The sequence below is a fragment of the Trachemys scripta genome, chromosome 10 (genome assembly GCF_013100865.1).
Source record: "Trachemys scripta elegans isolate TJP31775 chromosome 10, CAS_Tse_1.0, whole genome shotgun sequence".
Taxonomy (NCBI): Eukaryota; Metazoa; Chordata; order Testudines; family Emydidae; genus Trachemys; species Trachemys scripta.
The window spans coordinates 18,537,486-18,560,990 of NC_048307.1; the positions used below are offsets into that span (position 1 = coordinate 18,537,486).

General features: G+C 46.2%; 1 protein-coding gene across 1 annotated transcript in view; it reads right to left on the reverse strand.

Annotated features, from left to right (window-relative positions):
- Positions 1–4,827, reverse strand: part of XYLT1 (xylosyltransferase 1) — a 318,750-nt gene extending 313,923 nt beyond the window's left edge. Inside the window, exon 1 of the mRNA XM_034783464.1 lies at positions 4,474–4,827. Within this exon, the coding sequence (XP_034639355.1) occupies positions 4,474–4,719 (246 nt within the window). The 5' untranslated portion in view covers positions 4,720–4,827. The remainder of the gene's footprint in view (positions 1–4,473) is intronic.
- Positions 4,828–23,505: the final 18,678 nt, after the last annotated feature.

Genomic DNA, 23,505 nt, shown 5'->3' on the forward strand with positions numbered 1-23,505 from the left:
TGGGCACATCAATGAGTATTTTAACACTAGTGTCCAGTTAACAGACTGAATGAACAGTAAAAATAGTCTAGAACAAACTGCATTCTGTGCTCTTATGATTAAACTGAAAAAAAAAATAAACGGAGAGGATATATAGTACTTTGAATATAGTACTTTGTGTCAAAATCTTCTTGAAATGGTTAAGCCCTAGAGTTGTTTGGGTATAATGGAGCTACTGTACTCAGGCCAGCCAACTTTTGAAAATATCCTATAACAAATTTGATAAATTTGATAAATGCAAACTATGGGAAATTTAGGCTGAAAAAGGAAAACCTAAACCAGCTCAGGAAGTATATAAATTGTGTTTTAAAACAAAAACAGAGCACCAGAAATTATGGGCCGGAGTTTTCTCCTACACAGATTTTAATACTGGTGTAACTCCATTGACCTTCACCTTTCTCTGGCTTGTCCTCGTCTGTCCCTCCATGAACGCAAGTTGACGCCGCACCATTCTATTTTGTTACGAGTACGTTCTTTACATTTCTGGCCAAAGAGTTTTGTCACGGGATCAGCCCAGCACATTTTCGGTCTGCCCAGCGGTCGCTTGTAGTCTCTGGGGATCCAGAAAGCTTAATAGGGCTAATCCCTATATACCGTGTGGATCAGAAACAGGTCCTATGTTCCTAAAAAATTCTTGCTAATATTTCATATCTGACATAAGCAAATGTGCACCCCTAAATATAAAGACAGTCATGTGCATGACACTGAGATGAACAATGTATCTGTGGAAAAGACAGTTGTAGGTCAGTAGTTTGCGAATTTAGCCTACCAACTTCAAAGGGGTTGACAGAATATTAAGTAGAGCTCTTTATCTTTCATACTTAGTTTGATTTCTACCAGAAATTTGCAAAAAATCCAATTTGTGGTCCATCAAGCACATGTTTTAGTCATCAAATGGATGCTTAGTGGGTGTGTATACTGCTGATGAAGTAAGTGTAAAGATGGTCACCACTCTGAGGGGTGCAGTTTAAGCAAAGCCACAAGTGTTGCCAAATCATCTATCCCCACACCGCATGTGTATATTGTTTATACAACATTACTGTTTGTTTCATATTTAAGATACTGTGGCATGGCTCAGTGGGACACCCACTGGTTACTTAGGGTTTGTCTATGCTAGACCAGCACAGCAGCATCTGTGTCACTGTAGTGTAGACACCTCCTACATCAACAGAAGGGGTTTTTCCATTGATGCATTAATCTACCTCTCAGAGAGGAGGTAAGTAGGTCGACAGAAGAATTTTTCTATCAACCTAGCTGCGTCTACACTAAGGGTTAGGTTGAGCTAACTACGGTGGCCAAGATACAAAATTTTTCACAGCTCTGCCATGTAGTTCGGTCGATCTAATTTTTAAGAGTAGACCAGGCCGTAGCAAGTGTAGGGATAATAAGTTCATAGAACGTGTTTACACAGCAGGTTATCTAAACCATGATTCAAAAGGAGCCGGATCACTCAGTATTTACGTCTTTAACGAAAGCAAGCGTATAAAGGAATGACTGCTAATCGTCAGCATAAAAATATTATTCTAAATATGCATATCCACAAATGATGTAAGAAGCACTGAAATATCTGTTTTAATACTGTGAGCATCACACAGCCAATATTTCAGGACTTTGTACAACATCAGCATTTTGAGTGACACCACATTATCTTCTTCACTTTTAATAGCAAAGCTGTATGGGCAGTTCATAATGCTGTATTTTCAAGAAAACCTTGTGAGCTTTTTCATAGGCTTCACAGTCTTATTCTTTCATGTTCCAGTACATGATGGTCTTATGGCCCCTTGCAGTTCAGAGCTCATAACAGGCATTTTCTCCACAGGACCGCAGGATGAGCCTGCCCCCTTCCTTTGGTTATACTAGGGGCACATAGGTGCAAACTTGTTTCAGGTTGACTCCTGGGCCTGAAAGAAGTCACAGCTGTGACTGCTTTAATAAATAAATCCTGATGTGACAACAACTAAATACAAGACTGGAGGGATGGGAGAAACAGCTTGAGAAAAAAGGAGGTCTGAAAACAGCGACATAAATGGAAAAAAGAGAGCACAGGGCAGAATACTAGGAGAAAGAGGGTAAAGTCTGACATGTAAAATTTCAGAACACAAGTCATTAAAGTGAGAGGACTGTGTAAAAATAAAGCAAGAGAAAAGCTAATTTTAGTAAGCAGGAATTTTAGATTCTTTTATTTGGAAGCTGAAAAAAGCTCAACACACACGCTGGTACAGTGTATGCAATCTTCCAGAAGACCGTCCCTGAATTTTAGCAACAGAACATTAATCTATTCTTATTACAGGGGATGATTTCATAAAACATACTTGTGGTTGAGACACCCACAGTCATCTATGAAGACAAGGCATAGCTAACCCTAGACTCTTGCTTTCTCTCTTATGATGTATACAGAGATAGAAATAGATACAAAGAGAATGTGCATATCTGAAAAGGGACAACGCAAAACTTCCCTAAATCAGATTTATATAGAAGTCTATTAAAGCAAAGCTCATAAACAAAGGAAGCTTCTCTTGAACTACAGAAAACTAAATACCATTTATACATAATGAAATACATTTGGGGCTTCATATTCATTTCTTTGGAAACCTATACCACTGCATGCCTGTTTGCAATTCAGAAATATAACTTTTTTAATTTCTAATTACTTTTGTGAAAATGCAGTGGTTCCAGGCTCAAGCAATTTAAATAGACATTAGAGAGTATGCAAAAAAATAAAGAATTTAATTCTTAGTGGGCTAATAAATTATTGCATTAAATTTCACCACTGGTTGCCTGCTGTACCTGATACAGTTGTGCAATCAAGAATAGTGTCAGTGTGTTTTCCAGATGCAAAAAAGCAGCATAGTAAGGGCCTTAAGAATGTATCAGTGAGATAACTACACCAGACTGAGGTTTGGAAGATTCAGAAAATGATGCATTTCAAAATATAATTAAGTCTCAAAAGAGGACTTCTAATAATAGAGGATCCCATTAAAGCATTTTCCTTTGTTGCTGTTTTATAACTAGGTCCCCTGCTGTTTGTTCACTTTCTTTGGGGAGAATACTTGTGAGCTTGGTTCAGTCCCTAAGAGGAGAGAGACACTCAATAGCTACATCACTTTCTTCCATAGGATAGGAAAGCTGCACTCCAAGGTGAAGGGCTCTAGAGTGAAGAGCAAGAGCAGAGTCAAGATTTGAGGTGGAGAGAACCAAGCCTGCGGGGAGAAGGGGGGGAGGGGTTAAAATGTTACAGTCTCCTTTCCTAGAGAGGAGTGACATGATGGGAAAGCGGAGTCTAGTAGGTCTGTCTCCTGCTGCCAGCAGCCAGGGGAGTAGAAAACGCCGCTGCAGCGCTGTCTGCTCCTTTGTCACTTTCACACCACAGGAAACGTGAGTGACAAGCCTATGAGTACAACAAGCCATTCCCACAGCAGCGCCCAGCCAGCGCGCAAGAACCCTCATGAACATGAAACGATGCCCAATCAACAAGCACAGTCCCATTCCCACGACTGAAATCCTTAGAAAGCAGATTTGCAGGCATGCAGGGTGTAGATGGGGGGAGGGAGGGAACGTTTAAAACAAATACGTCACTGTGATGATGTATAAATAATATGCACCTCCACGGACTTGTTCTGAACAACCCCAGCACTGGTTAGCGCCAAGGAGGTTTTCTGTGCCTAGATCGTGCCATCTCAAGCACGGCTACTTCCAAAGGTTGGGGGTGGGAGCCTTGCTGGCCAGCGGAGAAATTACAACACATCGGTCCCATTCCGTTCTAACTTTGCAGGTAGGGTGACCAGATAGCAACTGTAAAAAATCAGGACAGGGGGTGGGGGGGGTAATAGGAGCCTATATAAGAAAAAGCCCCCAAAATCGGGACTGTCCCTATAAAATCGGGACATCTGGTCACCCTATTTGCAGGACCCCCACCTCCCACCCCAATTGCCACAGTTAAAGCGATGACTCCAGCAGCGGAGCAGCGTCTTTCAAAGTTTTCAGAGCGGCTCCAGGCTGGATCTTTTTCAATCAATTACCTGCCCGTGCCTTCTAACGGCACTTACAGCGCATGCACTGATCACGAAAACCACCCGGCGCCCATCCGCAGAACTTCTTGCCTTTCTCTCCCGACTGCACTTTAAAAGCCACCAGCAGATTTTCTCTCCCCCCCCCCCTCTCCCCCGGTCCAAGCCCTGGGGTTCTGGAAATGCATATCGCCCCCTCCCCCCGACGCAGACGCAAGAAGCTGCCCGAATGCCTCTTGCAGACTTGCAAGGGGCCAACCCGACCCTGCTGAGAAGAGTCGATTAATTACACCGCCGCCGCCGAGCTGGCCAAGTGCAAAGCAGGGGGGAGAGGGACCGGGGCGCGCTGCAGCCTTCGGGTGCCCCCGATGCCAGGGTTGGGGCGGGCTGCGAATGGAGGTCGGCGGGGGGGGGCGGCAGCACCTACCAGCGCCTTGCTGTGGAATGCAGCAGGTCCTCTGCGGTGCTGATGCGCCCGGTGGTCGCTGCTCTCACCGGCGCCGCCGCCCCGGTCCCGCTTCTCCCGGCCGCCGCCGGCCCGCTGCTCCTCGCCGGAGTCCAGGCTGCTGAAATTCCACACCACCAGGGTCTGCAGGAGCAGCACGGTGAGCGCCGCGATGAGCGCCGAGTGCGAGCGCCGGGCCAGCCTGCGAGCGCACGGAGCCGCCACCATCTTCGCCGCGGCTGCCGCTGCCGAGCCCCTGAAAGCCGCCGCATCCGCCGCGGCGCGGAGTTTTCAGACGGGCAGAGCCAGACGTCAGCAGCGAGGGTGGGGGGAGGGAGAAGGCGGACGGGGGGGGGGGCGAGGGAACTGGGGAGGCCGGGCGATGTGGCAGCCCCTGGCCCGCAGCAGCCGAGGGGGCTGGGGCGGGGAGGGAGGCGGAGGCGGGGGAGATGGAGGAGGAGCAGGGTCTGTCTGCAGCCAGGCGCTGCTGGCACCGGGCAGCTCCATCCCGGGGGATGCTCCGCGCCCGCCCCCCCAACCCCACGCTCCCGCGGATCCACCCGCACCCGCAGGACACCCGCCCCTCCGCCAGTAGGCAGCGCCGAGCCCGGCGGGGCGCGGAGCCGGGCAGCCCGCGCGGCGCGCAGCGAGCCGTGACTGCCATCTGCCGAGGGAAGGCGGCTGCGGCTTTCCCGCCGGACCCCGCCGGGGGGCAGGATGGGGCTGGGAGCTGCCGTGGGGCCCGGCTCGGCGGGAGGTTGGGGGCAGCAGAAGCGGGCGGCGGGGCGGGAGAGCCCGGCCCGGCTGGGGGGCCGGGGGCGAGTGGGGCAGGCGGGGGCTCGGGAGGCAGGTGCCTGTTTGTGCAGGGCGGGCGCTGAGGGCGGCAGCTGAAGGGCAGAGCCCGGGCCATGGTCAGCAGGGAGGGGGAAGGAGGAGGCCGAAGGGGCAGGCAGGGTTGAAGGCTGCGTGCTGCACTATATGCAGCGCAGTCCCCTCCCCTTCTTCGTGCAGTGACTGGGGAACTACCCCCCTCTCCTACACATCAAGTCATGGGCAGGGGTTGGAGACCTTCCTGCCCCCACCATGCTGGTTTCTCTGGATTCTTAACCCGTGGGGCAGTTTTAGTCTCTTGCTAAAGGCCCTGCCAGTGGCTTGTTGGAAATGGTTCAGGGCTAGTGCTGCTGGAGTCAGGTATGTTAAAAATGCCTCTCCTCACCCCGCTGTCAGTGCTTCAGGGATTATTTTAACCCTGGCTAAAGTGCAGCATGATCCATGGACACTGAATTAGCATGGCGTTAGGGCATGGCTGGATGCTTTTCTTTGCAATGCCTGTGTACTTTAGACAGCTCTCATTGAGTGTTGCCAGTTGGCCTGGGCACTGGCTTGACTGGACCATTTTATTTTTATAGGGCTGCAGTTGAAACTAAACACAAACCAGCCTTTTTAAAAATGTCATCTGCAGGTGAGACTACAGATATGAAATGTGTGTAAAAGTGAAAGCGGTCTCATGAGAATTTAAATCTCTTCCCCTCCATCCGCGAAATAGTCCCAACTCTGAGACTGAATTCTTATAATCAGATTTTCAAGGAAAATCAGCAACTCCTCATCCACTCCTTACCTTACCCACCAGATAACCACAGCATAGTTTTTGGAAAGGTGTAAACTGTAGTTTAGAAAAATAGATTTCAAAATAGCCCCAGTTGTGGCTTTAACCTGAAAGGTCCTGACACCTGCTAACTACTCTGATTTCCATACCTCTGATAACTGCTCCAAAGAAGTGATTAATTGCTCCAACCTTGCAAATACTTACCCAGGTACATAACTTTTCAGTGGGACTACACACATGCATAAGTGTATAAAGGGTTAGGTCTCAGGAGCAAATAAGTTTTCAAACTTTTCTGGAACAAGCAGGGTTTTTGCTCCTTAAAAAACCATTAGAAGGGAGATTAAGAAGTAAAAGCAGATCCAACCTCCTGACTCTTAAAGGATTTGATTCTGCAAACTACTGAACCCCTACCCTGCCTGTTGACAAGGCTCAGCACTTTGCCTGATAGGGGCAAGAGGAGTAGGACCATCTTCCCAGCTTCTCATGAAATGTCAGTGTTTCCTAGTCACTTAGTGAATTACTTTAATTCCTTCTTTTCCTCCCCAGGGTTACCAGTCTTCTAATCTTAAACATATAATGGGATCGTCTGACGATTGTAGAAAAGAGTTTTGTTAATCTGCACAATGTTCCTATCTTAATTCCAATCCCAGCCTTTAGGCGCTAAATTCACATTTCAAACCATAAACCAAATATATGAGGGCTTTTTCACACCGTGTAATGTCTTTTTTAAATGATAGTTGAATAGAGCCTGAAAAATCTTGCCACTTTTTTTCTTATTTATTTTTTTCCTGACAAACCACAAATTATGGAGTATGATCCAAAGGGTGATGTTTTGTTTTAGTGGAATACAATGCATGGCTCAGAGACACTAACACCTACTTTCAATAAGGTAGTGTGGAGGAGGTGTTAAGAGGGCAGAGGAGTGGGCTAGGTGAGGGATAAGTAGGACAAAGAATTGCAGAATACATTGTTTCCCCAAAATTGCGAATAACTAGAACTATAATGCTTTTAAATCTTTGATTACTCTCCTTTACATCCATAATCTCAGCATCAGAATGAGTTGATATATCTAAAAGTACAATAACATCTAGCAAAAGAAGTGGAGCAATACAGGTTCTAAGAATGAGTAATCTTATTTTTCACAGATCAACATAGTTTTGAGTCTCCTGTGACTAATGTTAGCCTCAAGAAAAAGAAACAAGAAATAATTCCATACACAAAGGGCTGATGGCCTTGCTCTGATACTACAAAATAAACATTAAAAAGGGCTTGGTTTTGAATTCACATTGTTTTATACTGATGAAGTCCATTGACTTCAGTGCAAGTAGTACTCCTTTAACAGTAGAGATCAGAGTCAGGCCCCAAAACAGGCACCCACTCTTTCAAATAGGATATTGTTCCAAGTGTGTTTGGCTTATTTTAAGTGGCACTCAAGCTTACCAGCTATTCAGAATGCAGAGTTTGTACATAATATGTCATCTCCAGGCAAGATAGCTCTCAAGGTTTGCTCCATGCTGCTTTCTTTGAAGGCAAAATGTTATTGGATCACATTAGAATAGCTGGTGTGAATAGACATAGTTCCTAAGAGACTTACATCTATTTACACCAACTGAGGATCAGGCCAATTGTCCCTAATCAGAAAAGGGCCTATATTTCATGATATTAAAGATATGTTTTAACAGATTTTACAGTTATTAAACAAGCTCTAATATACAGTTATGTCAGTTGGTCAGTAAATATTAAGGCCTAAATTTTCAAGATTAACTAATGTTTTTGAGGGTCTCAATTTTTGGGTGCACATCGTAACGCCTTTAAAGCAGTTTGGTTTTCAGAGGGCAGGTGCTCAGTACTTTCTAAACAGACTCCTTTAATGCATCTCTTGATGGGCACCCAAACACAGAGGCACTCAAAATCACTAATCACTTTTGAAATGTTTATAGGGCTAAGAGCCAGATTCTGATCTCACTTAGCCCTATGTAAAATTGGAGTAATTTCATTAAAGTCATTATTGTCACACTAATGTAAAATTGCCGTGAAAGAAGCAAACTTTAGATACTCTGTGTGCACAGCTATTCACAGTGTTTAAATGCAGTGTACATTCATGTAATTTGCTCGTTAAAAAACTGCAAAATAATTAAAAAGAGGATATTTAATGTGTGCATGTAAGTTTCAGAGGGATTATCTCCTGACTTCATTTAACAGCAACAGGATTTTCTGTGCCTTCGTTGCTTGCCTCAAGATCTTCCTTGGAAGCTCCATATTACCAGTGAGATTTTTAACAGAAGCGCCTTTACTCTCAGTTTTATAAATCCCTTCAGATTAACAGTGGCTCAGCTGCTTCCCTGCCCCCAAGAAGTCTCACATAGCCTCTTAAAGGCATTTTCCTTTTTTTTTTTTGGTTTCAGCTCCCAGAGATACTACTCATTTTAATTTTATTTTATCCAGTACCCTGCCACAGCTCTGCATGAAACTGCATAGAAGGAGATATCTTCTTGTTAATCTCTGGCTGACAAGCTCACCAGTGAAGGTCATGATATGCAATGATAAAACCATGGAAAGCCAGAAAACATTTAACAGTGTGTGATGCTGCTTCTTTATATAAGGGACACTACAAAGTAATTATACTCAAAATTTGATCCATGGTACCTTAAAATTGTTATACCTAATGGAGAATGTCCTCTAGATTTTAGGGGCTGATTTTCTAAGGCGGGGCTCAGGCTTCAGCCCTGGGCACTGGGGCTCAAGTTACAGCCCTTCCCACCTCCCCTGCCCAGGGCTGAAGCCCTCAAGCTTTGGCTTTGCCCCCCTCCCCCATGTCAGCAGGGCTCTGGCTTTGGCTTTGCACACACCCCTCCCCCCAGCATGGCAGGGCTTGGGATTTGGACCCCCTTCCTGGGGTCATGTAGTAATTTTTGTTGTTAGAAATGGGGTCACAGTACAATGAAGTTTGAGAAACCCTGACATAGCCATAGATATCAATGGGCCTAAACACACAGTGTGGGGCAAGGATCAGCGTTCACATCGCACTCCCCATCAGTACCTGGCCAAGGTCGGCGAAGCTAACAATCCAACCAGCAGATCAAATTCAGTGATGAATCCTGGTCACATGCCACCTGAGGCACCTTATCCATATGCTAAGAAGAACACACAGTGAAGAGCCATGCATAGAGGGGATCATCAGCATGTGTATCTCTTAAAATTAAAAAATTATTGGAGATATCCTATCTCCTAGAGCTGGAAGGGACCTTGAAAGGTCATTGAGTCCAGCCCCCTGCCTTCACTAGCAGGACCAAGTACTGATTTTGCCCTAGATCCCTCAGTGGCCCCCTCAAGGATTGAACTCACAACCCTGGGTTTAGCAGGCCAGTGCTCAAACCACTGAACTATCCCTCCCACCTCTCTTCCCTCCTTTGTGGAAGGAGGCAGAGGAGGGGATGTCCAGCTGCATCTCTGACAACATCTTCCCCTTCCCCAGCATCCATGGAAGGCTCTCTGCAAGCCCAGGGAGGGAGAAGTCAGTAGGCATAGCTAGACCAGCGATGATATACATATCATGCCTCCTAATAGACCCAGGAAGCTCAGAGAAGATAATACAATCTCCTGTCATGGTAGGTGTGATACTGCACCCCATATTCTTCACAGTGATATTATTATGATGTGATTATGGCATAATTCTGATGTAGTTTATGCAAGATAAGTCATGTGAAATATCATTGGAAAGGTTATGATTTACTGAAAATGATTATCCTGTTTATATTCATGTATCTGAAATTAGGAATATTAACTATAGATCTGTATTACAAATGTGTTTACACCTGGGGAACACCCATTAGGCAAAAGACGCTCAGTCTAGATGGCTGGCTGGGAAGGGCCCATTCGAGTTAATGAACCATTAGGGAAAACAATAGGCATTAGAAGTTTATCTCCCACTGGAGAGTTTTCTTGAGGATGCTACAAACGGCCTCCAAGCAATGGATACTGTGGCACTACAGGGACATGTAACCAGGTCACCTGGTACTGAACTCCATCTTGGAATACCAATGTTTTTCCACTGACTGGTGTGAGAACCAAGCTTAGAGACAAAGGGTTCCCACCCTATTCAAAAGCTACTTAAGCCAGGGGAGCAACATCATTGTGGATCTTCACTGACTCCCCGCCTCAAAGAGACTCTTTGAAACACCTGAGGAACACAGACTGAACTGGGGTGGGGGGGAGTGCTAGACCCAGGCTAAAAGGATTTTTAGGGTGTGAAAGGAATACCTGGGGTTTTTAAGCTGTAAGCAAGTGCAGCTGGCCCTTTAATGGCTACAGACTGCTTGAATCGTCATTTAGGTGAGAATTTGCTAATGATATCCAATTTCTTTAGTGTATATTAAGCTTAGTTAGCATGTTTTGTTTGTTTGCTAGGTAATCTGCTTTGATCTGTTTGCTATTCCTTATAATCACTTAAAATCGATCTTTTGTAGTTAAACTTATTTTTGCTTTGTCTAAAACCAGTGTGTGGGACTCATAACGTGGGGCAGAAAGCTGTTACATATCCTTCTCCACATTGACAGCAGGGGTGAATTTCATGAGCTTACTCTGTACAGATCACTGTGCAGCGCAAGACGGAATAATTTTGGGTTTACACTCCCGAGGAGTTTGTGCACTTGAGTAGCTGGGCAGTTCCTTAGCTGTAGCCTCCCCCTGCAGAGCTCATGACAGCATGTGTGTGTAGTGCAGCTGGGTGTGTCCCTACCTGTATATGTGCTGGAGCCTGGGAGAGGGAGTGGCAGGCTGATCACAGCAGTACAGTGTAAAGGGAGCCCAGGCTGGTGGGTCAGGGGGCTCAGTGGCACTCAGGTGAGATCCCTCACTTAACAGGGATTTCTGGGGGAGTCCAGCATAGTAGGACTCCACTGGACCAACTTTACTATGGAGTAAGACCAGAGCTTTCTCGGAAGCCCAGAACCTCAGCACCAAAGTCTTTGGCCTTCTGCAGATCCATAGTGATATATGTGTATTTCATGCCCTGTGCAATGCAGTTAGGTTGACCTAACCACCACTGTAGACTCAATTAGGTCAATGGAAGAATTCTTCAATCCATCTAGCAACCACCTATTAGAGAGGTGAATTAGCCAGACTCTCAGAAAGACCCCTTCTGTCGCTGTGGGACGTTTCTATATTACAGACTACAGCGGCACAGCTGCAGTGCCGTAGCTGTACTGTTGTAATGTAGACATACCCTAGCCAGGTACTAATTTTAAAAACCCATCACCCTGTCACCAGTGACTGAACCACTAACAGCTGCTAATATTTTTGTTCTGTTGCTATAGAGACAGCCAACTAGCAATCTGAGGGAGTACAATTTAGCTAACTAAAATTCTTCTGATATATTAATGATACTGATAAACTAGGAAGTAAACTTGGCAGGGATCTGTTCCTTGAGAAACAAGAGAAAGGATACATTAGCTACCACTACAAGAAAAAGGACAAAAATTGATTTTGCAAATCTCAGAGAGGAACAAACTAAATTTCAAAATCATGTTATGAAAGGAGTAAGAGATTCTCCCTTTCAAGTGTACTTTGTTATTCAGCATACATCTTAGCTATGACAGTTTTGGAGTGAGCTTTGGAGCATCACAGAAAACTTTAATGTGGCTACTCTTCTGATGTCTGGGAGAAGCGTGTCATCCTCACTGAAGATTTCTGATGTTGCTCATGTTCACATGAAACTATTCACATCTGGTGAAGAACATACAAGGTATTACTAGGTTTGCCAAATGATTGGGAGTTATGCATTGCCAAAAATAAGTGCGTTTCTACAGCAAGATAACAGCTAACTCGAGTTAGCTTTCTTGCTGTAAACACACTTCTTGGAAGCAGTCCAGACTTAGCCTAAAACTGAATCTGGTAATCTGTTTCTGTCCTAGGAAATACAGAAAATTTAGAACAAGAGAAATAAATAATATCCTTTGGTTTGAAGAGCTTATTTCCCATCTGGTGAACAAGCACTATAGGTCTTGCTGAACTCCAACTCACAGAATGACTCATGGATGGTTTTGACGCTCATTTTATAGTTAGTAAAAGACTAAGATTATTATTTCAGAGTAAAGAATTGCATTTATCATAAGAACAATTTCCTCCCCATCGCATCAAATGATTTAGACTTCAGATACATTATGGCAAGTTCTGTATAAGGAGTTATATCTGAAGCTGGATTAATCTTCTATGGTACTTAGCAAGTTTGTATACCCATGTGTCTACATGAAAACCTTGCACATCTTAGTACTATTATTAACAAAGGAACGGATAAGACTTGAAAGAGACCAATTTCCCTTGAGAAATTTTGTTTTAACTGGTGAGCTACTATTTGGGAGTGATTGCTGTGTGACGGGATAAAGCACTAATATTTCCTTAATATTGCCTGGTGAATCAAGATGATTTTCTATATGTTGTGGTTAAGGCACCGGACTGGGACTCAGAAAAAATGGTTACTCATCTTCTTGTAACTGTTGTTCTTCGAGATGTGTTGTTCATGTCCTTTCCAATCAGGTGTGCGTGTGCTGCGTGCATGACAACTGGAAGATTTTTCCCCTAGCAGTATCTGTAGGGTCATCCTGGGCACCCCCTGGAGTCGCGCTTTCATGGCGCCCAATATAGGACCCTGCCGACCCGACACCCCACCCCAACCCAGTTCTTTTTTGCCAGCTACTCCAACAGCGGGGTAGGAGGGTGGGGTTTGGAATGGACATGAACAACACATCTTGAAGGACAACAGTTAGGAGAAGGTGAGTAACTGTTTTTTTTTTCTTTGAGTGCTTGTTCATGTCAGTTCCAATCAGATGACTCCCAAGCCCAAGTTCAGGAGGCAAGGTTGGAATTGTCTACTGATTGGAGCACCGCTCTACCAAAAGCCGCATCATCTCTGGCCTGCTGGGTAATCACGTAGTTCGTGGTGAAAGTGTGTATGGAGGACCACGTCACCACTCTGCATATTTCCTGGGTGGGAATCTGCGCCAGGAACATCGTTGAAGAGGCCTAAGCCCTGGTGGAGTGCGCAATGATCAGAGAAGCGGGCACCCCACGAGCTTGTAGCACTCACGGATGCAGGATGTGATCCATGAAGAAATCCATTGAGAAGGGACAGGTAGACCTTTCAGTCTGTCCGCCACTGCCATGAATAACTGGACAGACTTTAGGAACAGCTTTGTTCTCTCAATGTAGAAGCCTAGGGTTCTGCGGACATCCAATGAGTGAAGCCTCTGCTCCCTGCCATTCGAGTGCGGCTTAGGATAGAATACTGTGAGAAAGGTGTCCTGGTTAATGTGAAATTGGGAGACAACCTTCGAGAGGAAAGCCGGGTGAGGTCTGAGCTGCACCTTGTCCTTATAGAACATGGTGCAGTATGGAGGCTCTGATGTTAAAGCCTTATGCTCAGACATCCTCCTGACTGAGATTATCACTACCAGAAGCGTCACCTTGTATGAGAGACAGAGCAGGGAACACATCGCCAGTGGTTCAAAGGGTGGACCCATCAGTTTGGAAAGGACCAGGTTGAGGTCCCAAGCCGGGATTGGTTGCCTGACCTGTGGATATAGCTTGTTGAGACCATTCAGAAAACGACTGATCATAGGGTTGGCAAAGACCAACCAGCCAGTGGTACCCGGATGGAAGGCTGAAATGGCAGCCAGGTGAACCCTTATTGATGACATGGACAGACCTTGCTGCTTGAGATGGAGGAGGTAATCCAATATAAGGGGGATAGTGGCGAGCGTCAGAGATAAATGATACTGTGCTGCCTAGATTGAAAAATCGCTTCCACTTGGCAAGGTAGGTCGCCCTGGTGAAGGGTTTCCTAGTGCCAAGGAGGACTTGTTTAACCTGGTCCGAGCAAGCATGCTCCATCAGATTCAGCCATGGAGCTTTCACACTGTGAGGTGCAACGACTCGAGGTTTGGGTGCTGAAGGTGTCTGTGGTCCTCAGTTATTAAGTCTGGGAAGAGCGGCAAGGTGACTGGGGCTTCCACGGACATTTCCAGGAGCAATGTGTACCAGTGTTGGTGGGGCCAGGCAGCTGGAGCTACTACTATCATCGAAGCTTGTTCCCTTCTTATTTTGAGTAGTACCTTGTGAATGGGCGGGAACATGTAAAGGAGATAGTCTCCCCATGGGAAGAGGAACGTGTCCGCTAAGGAGCCCGGACTGTGGTTGTGGAAGGAGCAAAACAGCTGGCCCTTCCTGTTGCGTCGTGTGGCGAACAGGTCTATCTGGGGAAACCCCCGCTATTGGAAGATTAATTTCATAATATCTGGGTGTAGGGACCACTAGTGGCCATGGAACGACCTGCTAAGGTAGTCCGCCAACTCGTTCTGCACTCCAGGGAGGTATGATGCTTGGAAATGAATCGAATGCTCTACACAGAAGTCCCACAGCATGAGGGCTTCCTGGCACAGAGGAGAGGAGCATGCACCCCCGTTTGTTGATAGACAACACCATGGCAACGTTTTATATCATAACTGATACACAACTCCCTGTTAGGTGGGCTCAGAAAGTCTGACTCGTCAGGCGCAGTGCTCTCAGCTCTCTGACATTGATGTGGAGACCCAGATCCACCTGAGACCAGAGGCCTGAGGTCTCCTAAATGAGCTCCCCAGCCCAAGTCTGATGCGTCCATCACCAACGAGAGATTTGACTGGGGCTTGGCAAAGGGAACCCTTGCATACACCACCTGTGGGTTGAGTCACCACAGAAGGGAGTAGAGGACCGGGTGAGGCAGAGTCACTACCCTGTCCAACCTGTCTCAAATTGGCCAATACACCGAGGCTAGCCACGACTGGAATGGCCAAAGCCTGAGCCTGGCATGTTGCACCACGTAGGTACATACGGCCATGTGTCCGAGGAGTCTTAGGCAGTTTCATGCTGTGGTGGTGGGAAACTGCCTGAGACTCTGAATAGTGTCGCCCATGGCCCCAGCCTGGGTCGAGTCCAGAACCATCCCTATGAACTCTATCTGCTGAAGGGGGGATAGAGTTGACTTCCCCCTGTTTAGGAGAAGGCCCAGCTCGTCTAATTTCACTATGATGAATTCGACTGGAATTCTAGTGGAATGCGCCTCCTCTAGAGGCTTGGAGCAGCCCTTGATCAGCCAGTTGTCAAGGTACGGAAACACCTGTACCTGGCGCCTGCGCAGAAATGCGGCCATGACTGCCATGCATTTGGTGAATACATGGGGTGTTGTTGATAGGCCAAATGGGAGGACTGTGAACTGGAAGTGATTGTTCACCACAAACCCGAGCTATTTTCTGTGGGATGGAGTGATTACTATATGAAAGCACACGTCCTTCAAGTCATACTAGTCCCGTGGATCCAAGGAAGGGATGATGAAGGCCAATGAGACCATGCAGAACTTGAGTTTCTTCATGAACTTGTTGACTTCTCGCAGGTCTTGAAGGGCCTTAGACCGCCTTTAGCTTTCAGTATTAGGAAATATCGGGAATAAAAACCCCTGTCCCAGTGCTATTGAGGAACCTTTTCCACTGCCCCTAACAAGAAGAGCAAGTGCACCTCCTGGATAAGGAGTTGCTCATGAGAAGGGTCCCTGAAGAGGGATGGGGAAGGGGGGTAGAAGGGCAGGAGAGCTGAGAATTAGAGTGAATATCCCCCTTCTACCGTGCGAAGCACCCAATGGTCCAATGTAATATGGTCCCATGCAGGGGAGAAAGGGGTTGGATGGGACAAAAAGGTAAGCGGGGAAGATCCAGTCTCTGCACTGGTGCATCCCCCCGGCCTGAGGACGGCTTAGACTGACCAGAGCCCTGGCCAGAGGAAAGATGAGGTCTCTTTCTTGAGTTTCTGTTCCTCCTATGCAACCCTTCCTGTCTCCCCTGCGGCTGATAATTCCTCATGGGTGGGGGAGGCCTGAAGTGCCTCCTCTGGGTTGCATGCGTGTTGAGGATCAAGGACTTCAGGGTGGCCCGAGAGTCCTTGAGGCTGTGCAGATGGTAATCAGTCTTTTCCAAAAACAGAGACTGACCCTCAAAGGGGAAACCCTGAATTGTGTGCTGCACCTCGTACGGTAGGTCCAAGACCTGGAGCCAGGAACTCCTTCTCATAGCCACCCCTGAAGCAATGGTGCGAGAGGCCACGTCCACCAAGTCCGAGGCTGCCTGCAGGGACGCACGGGAAATCAATTTGCCTTCCTCTATAAGCACAGAAAACTCATCACAAGAATCTGTAGGCAGGAGCGCTGGTGGTTAGCGACATGAAGCTGCAACCCCGCCCCCGTAGAGTATATTTTCTTCCCAAGGAGGTCCAGTTTTTTGGCCTCACGGTTCTTGGGAGAGGGCCCTGGTAGCCCTGGCGCTCTCGCTGGTTAGCTGAGTCCTCTACCAGGGAGTCTGAGTATACAAATGCTCATATACTCAAGAAGGAACAAAGTATCTCCGCTTGTACCTTTTCGCGGTCAGAGATGAGGACGGGGTCTGCCACAGAGTCTTAGTGGCATCGCTGATAATTTTAATGAGCAGCAGTGTGATACAGGTTGGCCCAGTGGGAAGAGGATGTCGACCATCGGATCGGCCTCCTCCACCACCTCCTCAGTTTTGATATTAAGGTCCTGGGCCACCCATCTCAGCAGCTGCTGAAGGACCCTAGTGTCCTGTAAGGCTGGAGCGATTGAGGAACCTGCCACCGCCTCATACGGCAACGAGGAAGATGAAATGGTGGTCGATACTGAGGCCTGTTCCCTGCCCTTGGCCCCCCTGGGGTTCTGTGAAACAAGGAGCAGCTGCACCACGGTCAGTGCCAGGGCTGGTGTGGGGACCGGTGCTGTGGCTGGTGCCGCAGTTGGCGTGGGGACCTGTGCCTCCGACAATGTCGCTGTTGGCACCTCGATCAGTGCCGAGGGCGGTGTGGCAACCGGAGCCCCCCTGCCAGTGGTAGAATCAGTGCTGTGGTCATCAAAGGTGCTGTTGGAGCCGAGACCATTGATGTCGGTGGGTGGGTCCCCACCGGGATGCCTGGTGCAAAGGGCGTAAGCGGCTGCCCGAAAGCAGCTGAGGCCACCGATGCTGCTCTGGAGCCCTGGCTCTGGTGTTAGGCCCAGGGTGTCCAGAAGGGCCAGTGAGGAGCCTGCCATTGTCCGGCCACAGTGCCAGTTAGGATTGTCGGTCACTGTGGGAACGGGATCTTCTGCTACTACTAGAGCGCGACAACTCTGCTTCCGATTCTGAGGTCTCAGACTGTGATGACCACGGAGAAGAGGAGCCATTTGGTGCCGGAGAGCGGTGCCAACTGGGGGACCAGAATGGTTCACCCACATGGGCCACTGGTGCCGCAGGCCGATACGACAGGGACGGTGGTCTTATGTCCGACATCATTGCCGGTTTGCCCACAGAATGCACTGGGCCCGGAACCGGTGCTGGCGATCTCTCTCATCTAGAAGGTGAGGGTGGCAGTATAAGCACCAAAAGGTCTGCTGCCGCCTGGAATGCCTCCAGGATGGAGGGGAGCTGTAGGTCTTCGTGGTGGCGCACCAGTGAGCGGTGCGGGTCCGAACTCAACTGGACCCGTCCCGGGGCAGGAGTCAATGGAATCTCCACCAAATGGGTGCCCGATGTGGGTTTGCTGGCCAACCTGTCTTTAGACCTGGCCAGGGAGCCCTCTGTCAGCCTTTTTCCTTTTGAGGGGCACCAGCGAGTGCCTCACTGATGTCTGGGGCCCATGGGCAGAGCCGTGGCAGTGCCGAGGGTCTCTAGCTTCCTCGGCACCAGCTTGCGCATGGATGGTGCTGGAGTACAGCGAACCAAGGATGCTGCACTCAAAGCCGGATCTGCCATGCCCAGCTCTGACCGAGGCTGAAGTGCTGCCTCCATAAGCAACACTCAGATGCGCTGCTCCCTGTCTTTAAGAGTCCTGGGGCAAAAACTTCTACAGATCTTGCACCTGTCTCTAAGATGGCCCTTGCCAAGACACTTCAAGCACAAAGTGTGCGGATCACTTTTCAGTATAAACCTGCCACAGTCTGAGCACAGTTTAAAACCCAGAGACTGAGGCATAATCTGGTGCTGGGGGAAAGCAACAGAGGGGGGACCCCCCCCGAAGGAAAAAAACTACTATATTAACACTAATTATATACACGAATGCTTCTGACATGCTCTTTCCTCGACAAGCGCAACAGGGAGTTCCAGCTAGCCATCACAGACGGTAAGAAGGAACTGACGGGGGGATTGGGTTGGCAGGGCCCTATATTGGGCCAATGAAGACACGACTCCAGCGGATGCCCAGGCCATCCCTACAGATACTGCTAGGGGAAAAATCTTCCGGCTGTCGTGCACACAGTACACACCACACCTGATTGGAATTGACATGAACAAGTACTCAAAGATGATGATTTGGGTTCAGTTCCTAGCTCTGCTACAGACTTTCTGTTAGGCCTTGGGCAAAGCACTTTGTCCATGTGCCTCAGTTCCCCATATATAAAATGGATATAATAGTACTTCTTTTGTCTGCCTTATCTATTTAGGAATGTAAACTCTGGTTGATAAACTGTCTTTACTATTTTCATGTACAGCACCTAGCACCAGAGGGCCCAAGTTTCTAAGTGTTACTGTAATGCAAAATAAAAATGATGGGGTCTAAATTAGCTGTTATCACTCAAAAAAAAAGAGAGATCTTGGTGTCATTGTGCATAGTTCTCTGAAAACTTCCACTCAATGTGCAGCAGCAGTCAAAAAGGCTAAAAGAATGTTGGGAATCATTAGGAAAGGGAGAGATAGTAATGCAGAAAATATCATGTTGCCTCTATATAAATTCATGGTATGCTCACATCTTGAATACTGCATGCAGATCTGGTTGCCCCATCTCAAAAAGATATATTGGAAAAAGTTACAGACAAGGCAACAAAAATGATTAGGGTATGGAACAGGAGAGATTAGTAAGACTGGCACTCTACAGTTTGGAAAAGAGACGAATAAGGGGGGATATAATAGAGGTCTATAAAATCTTGACTAGTGTGGAGAAAGTAAATTTAAGGAAGTGTTATTTACTCCTTCTCATAACACAAGAACTAGGGGTCACCAAATGAAATTAATAGGCAGCAGGTTTAAAACAAATAAAAGGAAGTATTTCTTCACATAACAGTCAACCTGTGGAACTCTTTGCCAGAAGATGTTGTGAAGGTCAAGACTGTAAGAAAGTTAAAAATAAAATTAGATAAGTTCATGGAGGCTAGGTCCATCAATGGCTATTAGCCAGGATGGGCAGGGATGCAAAACCATACTCTGAAGTGTCCCTAGCCTCTGTTTCCTAGATGCTGGTAATGGGCGACAGGAATGGATCACTTGATAATTATCTGTTCCATTCACTCCCTCTGAAGCACCTGGCACTGGCCACTGTCAGAAGACAGGATACTGGACTAGATGGGCCTTGGTCTGACCCAGTTTGGTCGTTCTTATAACAACAGCAGTGACGAATGTCAGTTTTTCAGCACATCCTATTCTCTGCAAAAGAAAAGTTTTCCTGGCAAAAGAAATTACATTAGACCAGTAGGTCTCAAACTTATATGATCGGCCCCCTTTCTTTGTGTCTGTAGTTATTTACAACCCTTTTCCCCCCCCCCCCCCCCCCCACACACACACCAAGTATATATACTGCCACCCACTGCTGAGGGCAGAGCGGAGAGCAGCGTCTGCTGGCTGGGTGCCCAGCTCTGAAGGTAGGGCTGTGCCAGCAGCAGCACAGAAGTAAGGGAGGCAATGTGAGAAATGATATTAGTCAGTATCACTTTTCACATAGATTTAGCGCCCCATTGCCACCCTTACTTCTGCGCTGCTACCGCCCCACCGCCTCCAACTGAGGGATTTGGCGGGGGGTGGGGGGAGAGATCCTGAGCCCAGGCTGCGTCCCAGCGAGGGATTAGGATGGGGAAGAAGGAGAGCCCAGGTGGCAGGGCTCCAGCTGTCCCCTTTATCCCTGCCTCTCTTCTGCATGAGCCCCAGCCAGCCAGGGCTGACAGCCAAAGCTCTTAAAACAGCTCATGCCTCCCTTGACACATTCCCATGCCTCCTTTGGGAAGCCCCCCCATAGTATGAGAACCACTGCATTAAAGTGTCCTATGCCTGTGTTTCTCTTAAATCGGTTCCAGAAATCTCTGGCATTATCCTTACATGATCAGAGCAGAGCTGAAAGGGCTCCCAAACAATTAATCATTTAAGCCCCTATAGTAGCAACTGGAAAGCACATTGTGATACAGTTCACATACTTCATCTCTGGGGAATATTTGATACTGCTCAGTGAAAACATGTATTTATACATATTTATTCCCTTGTATTACATTGGGGAAGTTTAATCACTCAGACTGCCGTATGACCACACTGAATACAGTTTAGCTGTATTCTTACAGAAGTTTTGTAAATTACTAATCTAGGGCCAGGATGATAATTAACAGGTGAGTGCTCTACACTTATGATGAAATTCAGCCACATGTTGGTCTTGGGGAGGTACAGATGAAGGGGGATTCTGCACCAGCTACATACAAGATGGTGCATAGAAGGCTGTCAGGATTGGTGCAAAGGGATGGGCTACTGCATTTCCACTAACATGGAACCAGTGGTTAGAGGAATAGGCTACTGGTTGAAAAAGCAGCTGACAATTTTCGGAGGTTTGTTGATTTTATCACATCCCCTTCTTCATGGCATTCCCTGCAGAAAGAGTGTGTGTGTGTGTGTGTGTGTGTGTTTTGGAGGAGGAGGGGGGCAACTCATATTGCTAGTATGAATAACATCTTTTTACTTAAATTATTATAGTGCACATACTCTACGTATCATTACCTGGAGGGATAGGTAGTCTCAGCGGTCTAAGCATCAAGTTCGGAACAGGGTGGACTCTGTCCTTCATCTTTCTAAGCTGAAATGCATTGAGTTCCAGACTGTTTGAAGAACTTATCATGGTTAAACATCAATATTGGGGTAACACCTAGACACCAACCAGGTCAGGATTTCATTGTGAAAGACACTGTATATCCACATATAAATGTGCTACCTCAAAGAATTAAATGTGTAATAAATCCTTAAAAACCAAGGTCCTGATTTATTTATCTGGTTATTAAAGGTACCATAGCACTTTTTATATGGGTACGGGTTTACCCCTGGTGAACTAGACCAAAGTGTCCCCTCCTCACACTGTTGTGCAGTATGTTTTCGTCTAACTGGCTGCTGCCTAGAGCTGGGTGGGAAAAAAGTTTTCCCAACCTGTTAAAATGATTGAGATTTCAAAAATATCTCTTGTTCTGCTTTGGAATGAACCTGACACATTTTTTAAAATTGCACAAAACGCTAAAGAGGCTAATCCCCAGTTTGCATAGCTAGTAGCCCAGTGGTCATGGCATTCAGCTGGGATGTTTGAGACCCAGGTTCATGACCTTGCTTTGCCTGGTTCCGAGTAGGGACATGAGCCTGGATCTCAAACATCCCAGCTGAATGCCCTACCCACCATCGACAAGTCTGGGGTAGGTCCTCTCTCATGTTTCGTGCAGAAAATCCATTGCGGACCCAAGACACCTTCCTTCAAAAAGCTTAGTTGATACATATATTCCTGAGAAAAGTTTTGGTTTCATCAAAACAATTCCTGACCAGCTTTACTGCTGCCCTCCCATTTCACAACATGCTGCATTTTAGAGGCATTGTATGTGCTTAGGATTTGATCTGAAGCCCACTGAAATCATTGGAAAGATTCCCATTAATAGCAATAGGTTTTGGAGCAGGCCCTTAGTGCTGCATCCAACTGCCACTGAAGTCAAGGAGAGTCTTTCTATTGATTTCAGTGGGAGAGGGATTGATCACTTACGGCCCTGATCCTGCAAATGCTTATTCATGTGTTTAATGTTACCCAGGTGAGTACTCCAATTGACTTCAAGGCACCTTGGAAGCTATGCAGAAGCAACTACAGATGAGCAGGTACATAGTGTTTTCAGGAGTAGGACAAGTGTGTAAGGTGCTTTAGATTCATTAAATTTAAAATGCGAGGTATACATGTAAAGCATTTCTCTTCCTTAACACTTTTCCAGAAGTGTCCACCTGACTTTTACCAGCAGCTTGAAATACTCAGAAAGTAGGGAAATATATCTTAATTTTAATAGAGAAAGAACCATAGCACTATCATTAGCTTCCATCGCATCCTTAATTCAATCATTTTATGAGTTATATCTGTAGTTTTGACCATTCAGGTAGAGAGGGAACCAAAGATTTTACTATCCTGTATTTTATTCTCATAAGCACAAAAACAAAAAGCCTCTATTTCATTCATCTTACATTTTATATCCCTTCTCGAAGTGAGTTATGGAGCCAAATTCTCTGGTAGTGTAAATGGGCAGAACTTCATTGAAGTCAATGGAGTTCTGACCATTTACACCAGCAGAGAATTTGGTGTTAAATATGCATATGCCACAGCTGGTTTTCATTATCTCTCTGTAACGCTGCTGATTTCAGTAATCTTTGATCATTGTCTGCTTTGTTACTCAAGAATTTACACACGTACGCCACATCGTACACCTCAGTTTCATTTTATATATTGAGGTTGTTCTCTCTGTCTTCACAAGTAAAAGTAAATTTTCACTCTGGTAATGATATCTATAAAGTAGCTACATAAATATTTCCTAATTCTATTTTTGTGGCATTATAGTCCAATATTTTTAAAGCAGATCATTGTCTATGTTCAGTTTGTGTAAAATAAAGAATGTTCCATTTAGTATTTTCCTTCTAAGAAAGAACTTCAGTTCAGGAACGTAGCATATGCTCCTTTTTAGGAAACCATGGAAAAAACTGAAGATTTACTCCCTTTACCACCACACTAAATTACCACTTTCTTCTGTAAAACCTTTTTATCATACACAACCTTTTATTACCAATGGGGGGAGAGGGAGAAGGTCATGTATATACACTTTATATACAGCCTGCAGTGCTGTGACAGCTTTTTCTTTCAGCCAGTGGTCCAGGATAATCATGAAAGGATCACCCATCTGTTCTTGCCATGTGGCAGTGTATGTTAAGTAAGGAGATATTATAGATCATAGCTTCCTGCAACTCTTGTTTCTGATGTTCTCTCATTAATTTAAAAGTCATATTATTATCCTTCTCAGTTAGTAGGTTGAGAAGCCTGGAAGATTCATGAAGGTGACCTACTTTGAAATGTCTAAGTTAGGACCAGTTGTCTGAGGCAGAAGGAAATGGTTTATTTTATTTTTGTATTTATAGTCCTCCCAGTAAATGAAAAAGGACAGGTAGTATCTGAAAAGAGAAAAAAAAAAGCGGGGAGGGGAGAGTGGAAGAAAGGGTGGAAGACATGGACTGAGATGAATTTTCATGATTAGTCAATGTTTAAAAACCAGTTTTCTTTAGTCTGTGTGAATTATGATGAAATATTAGTGCTAA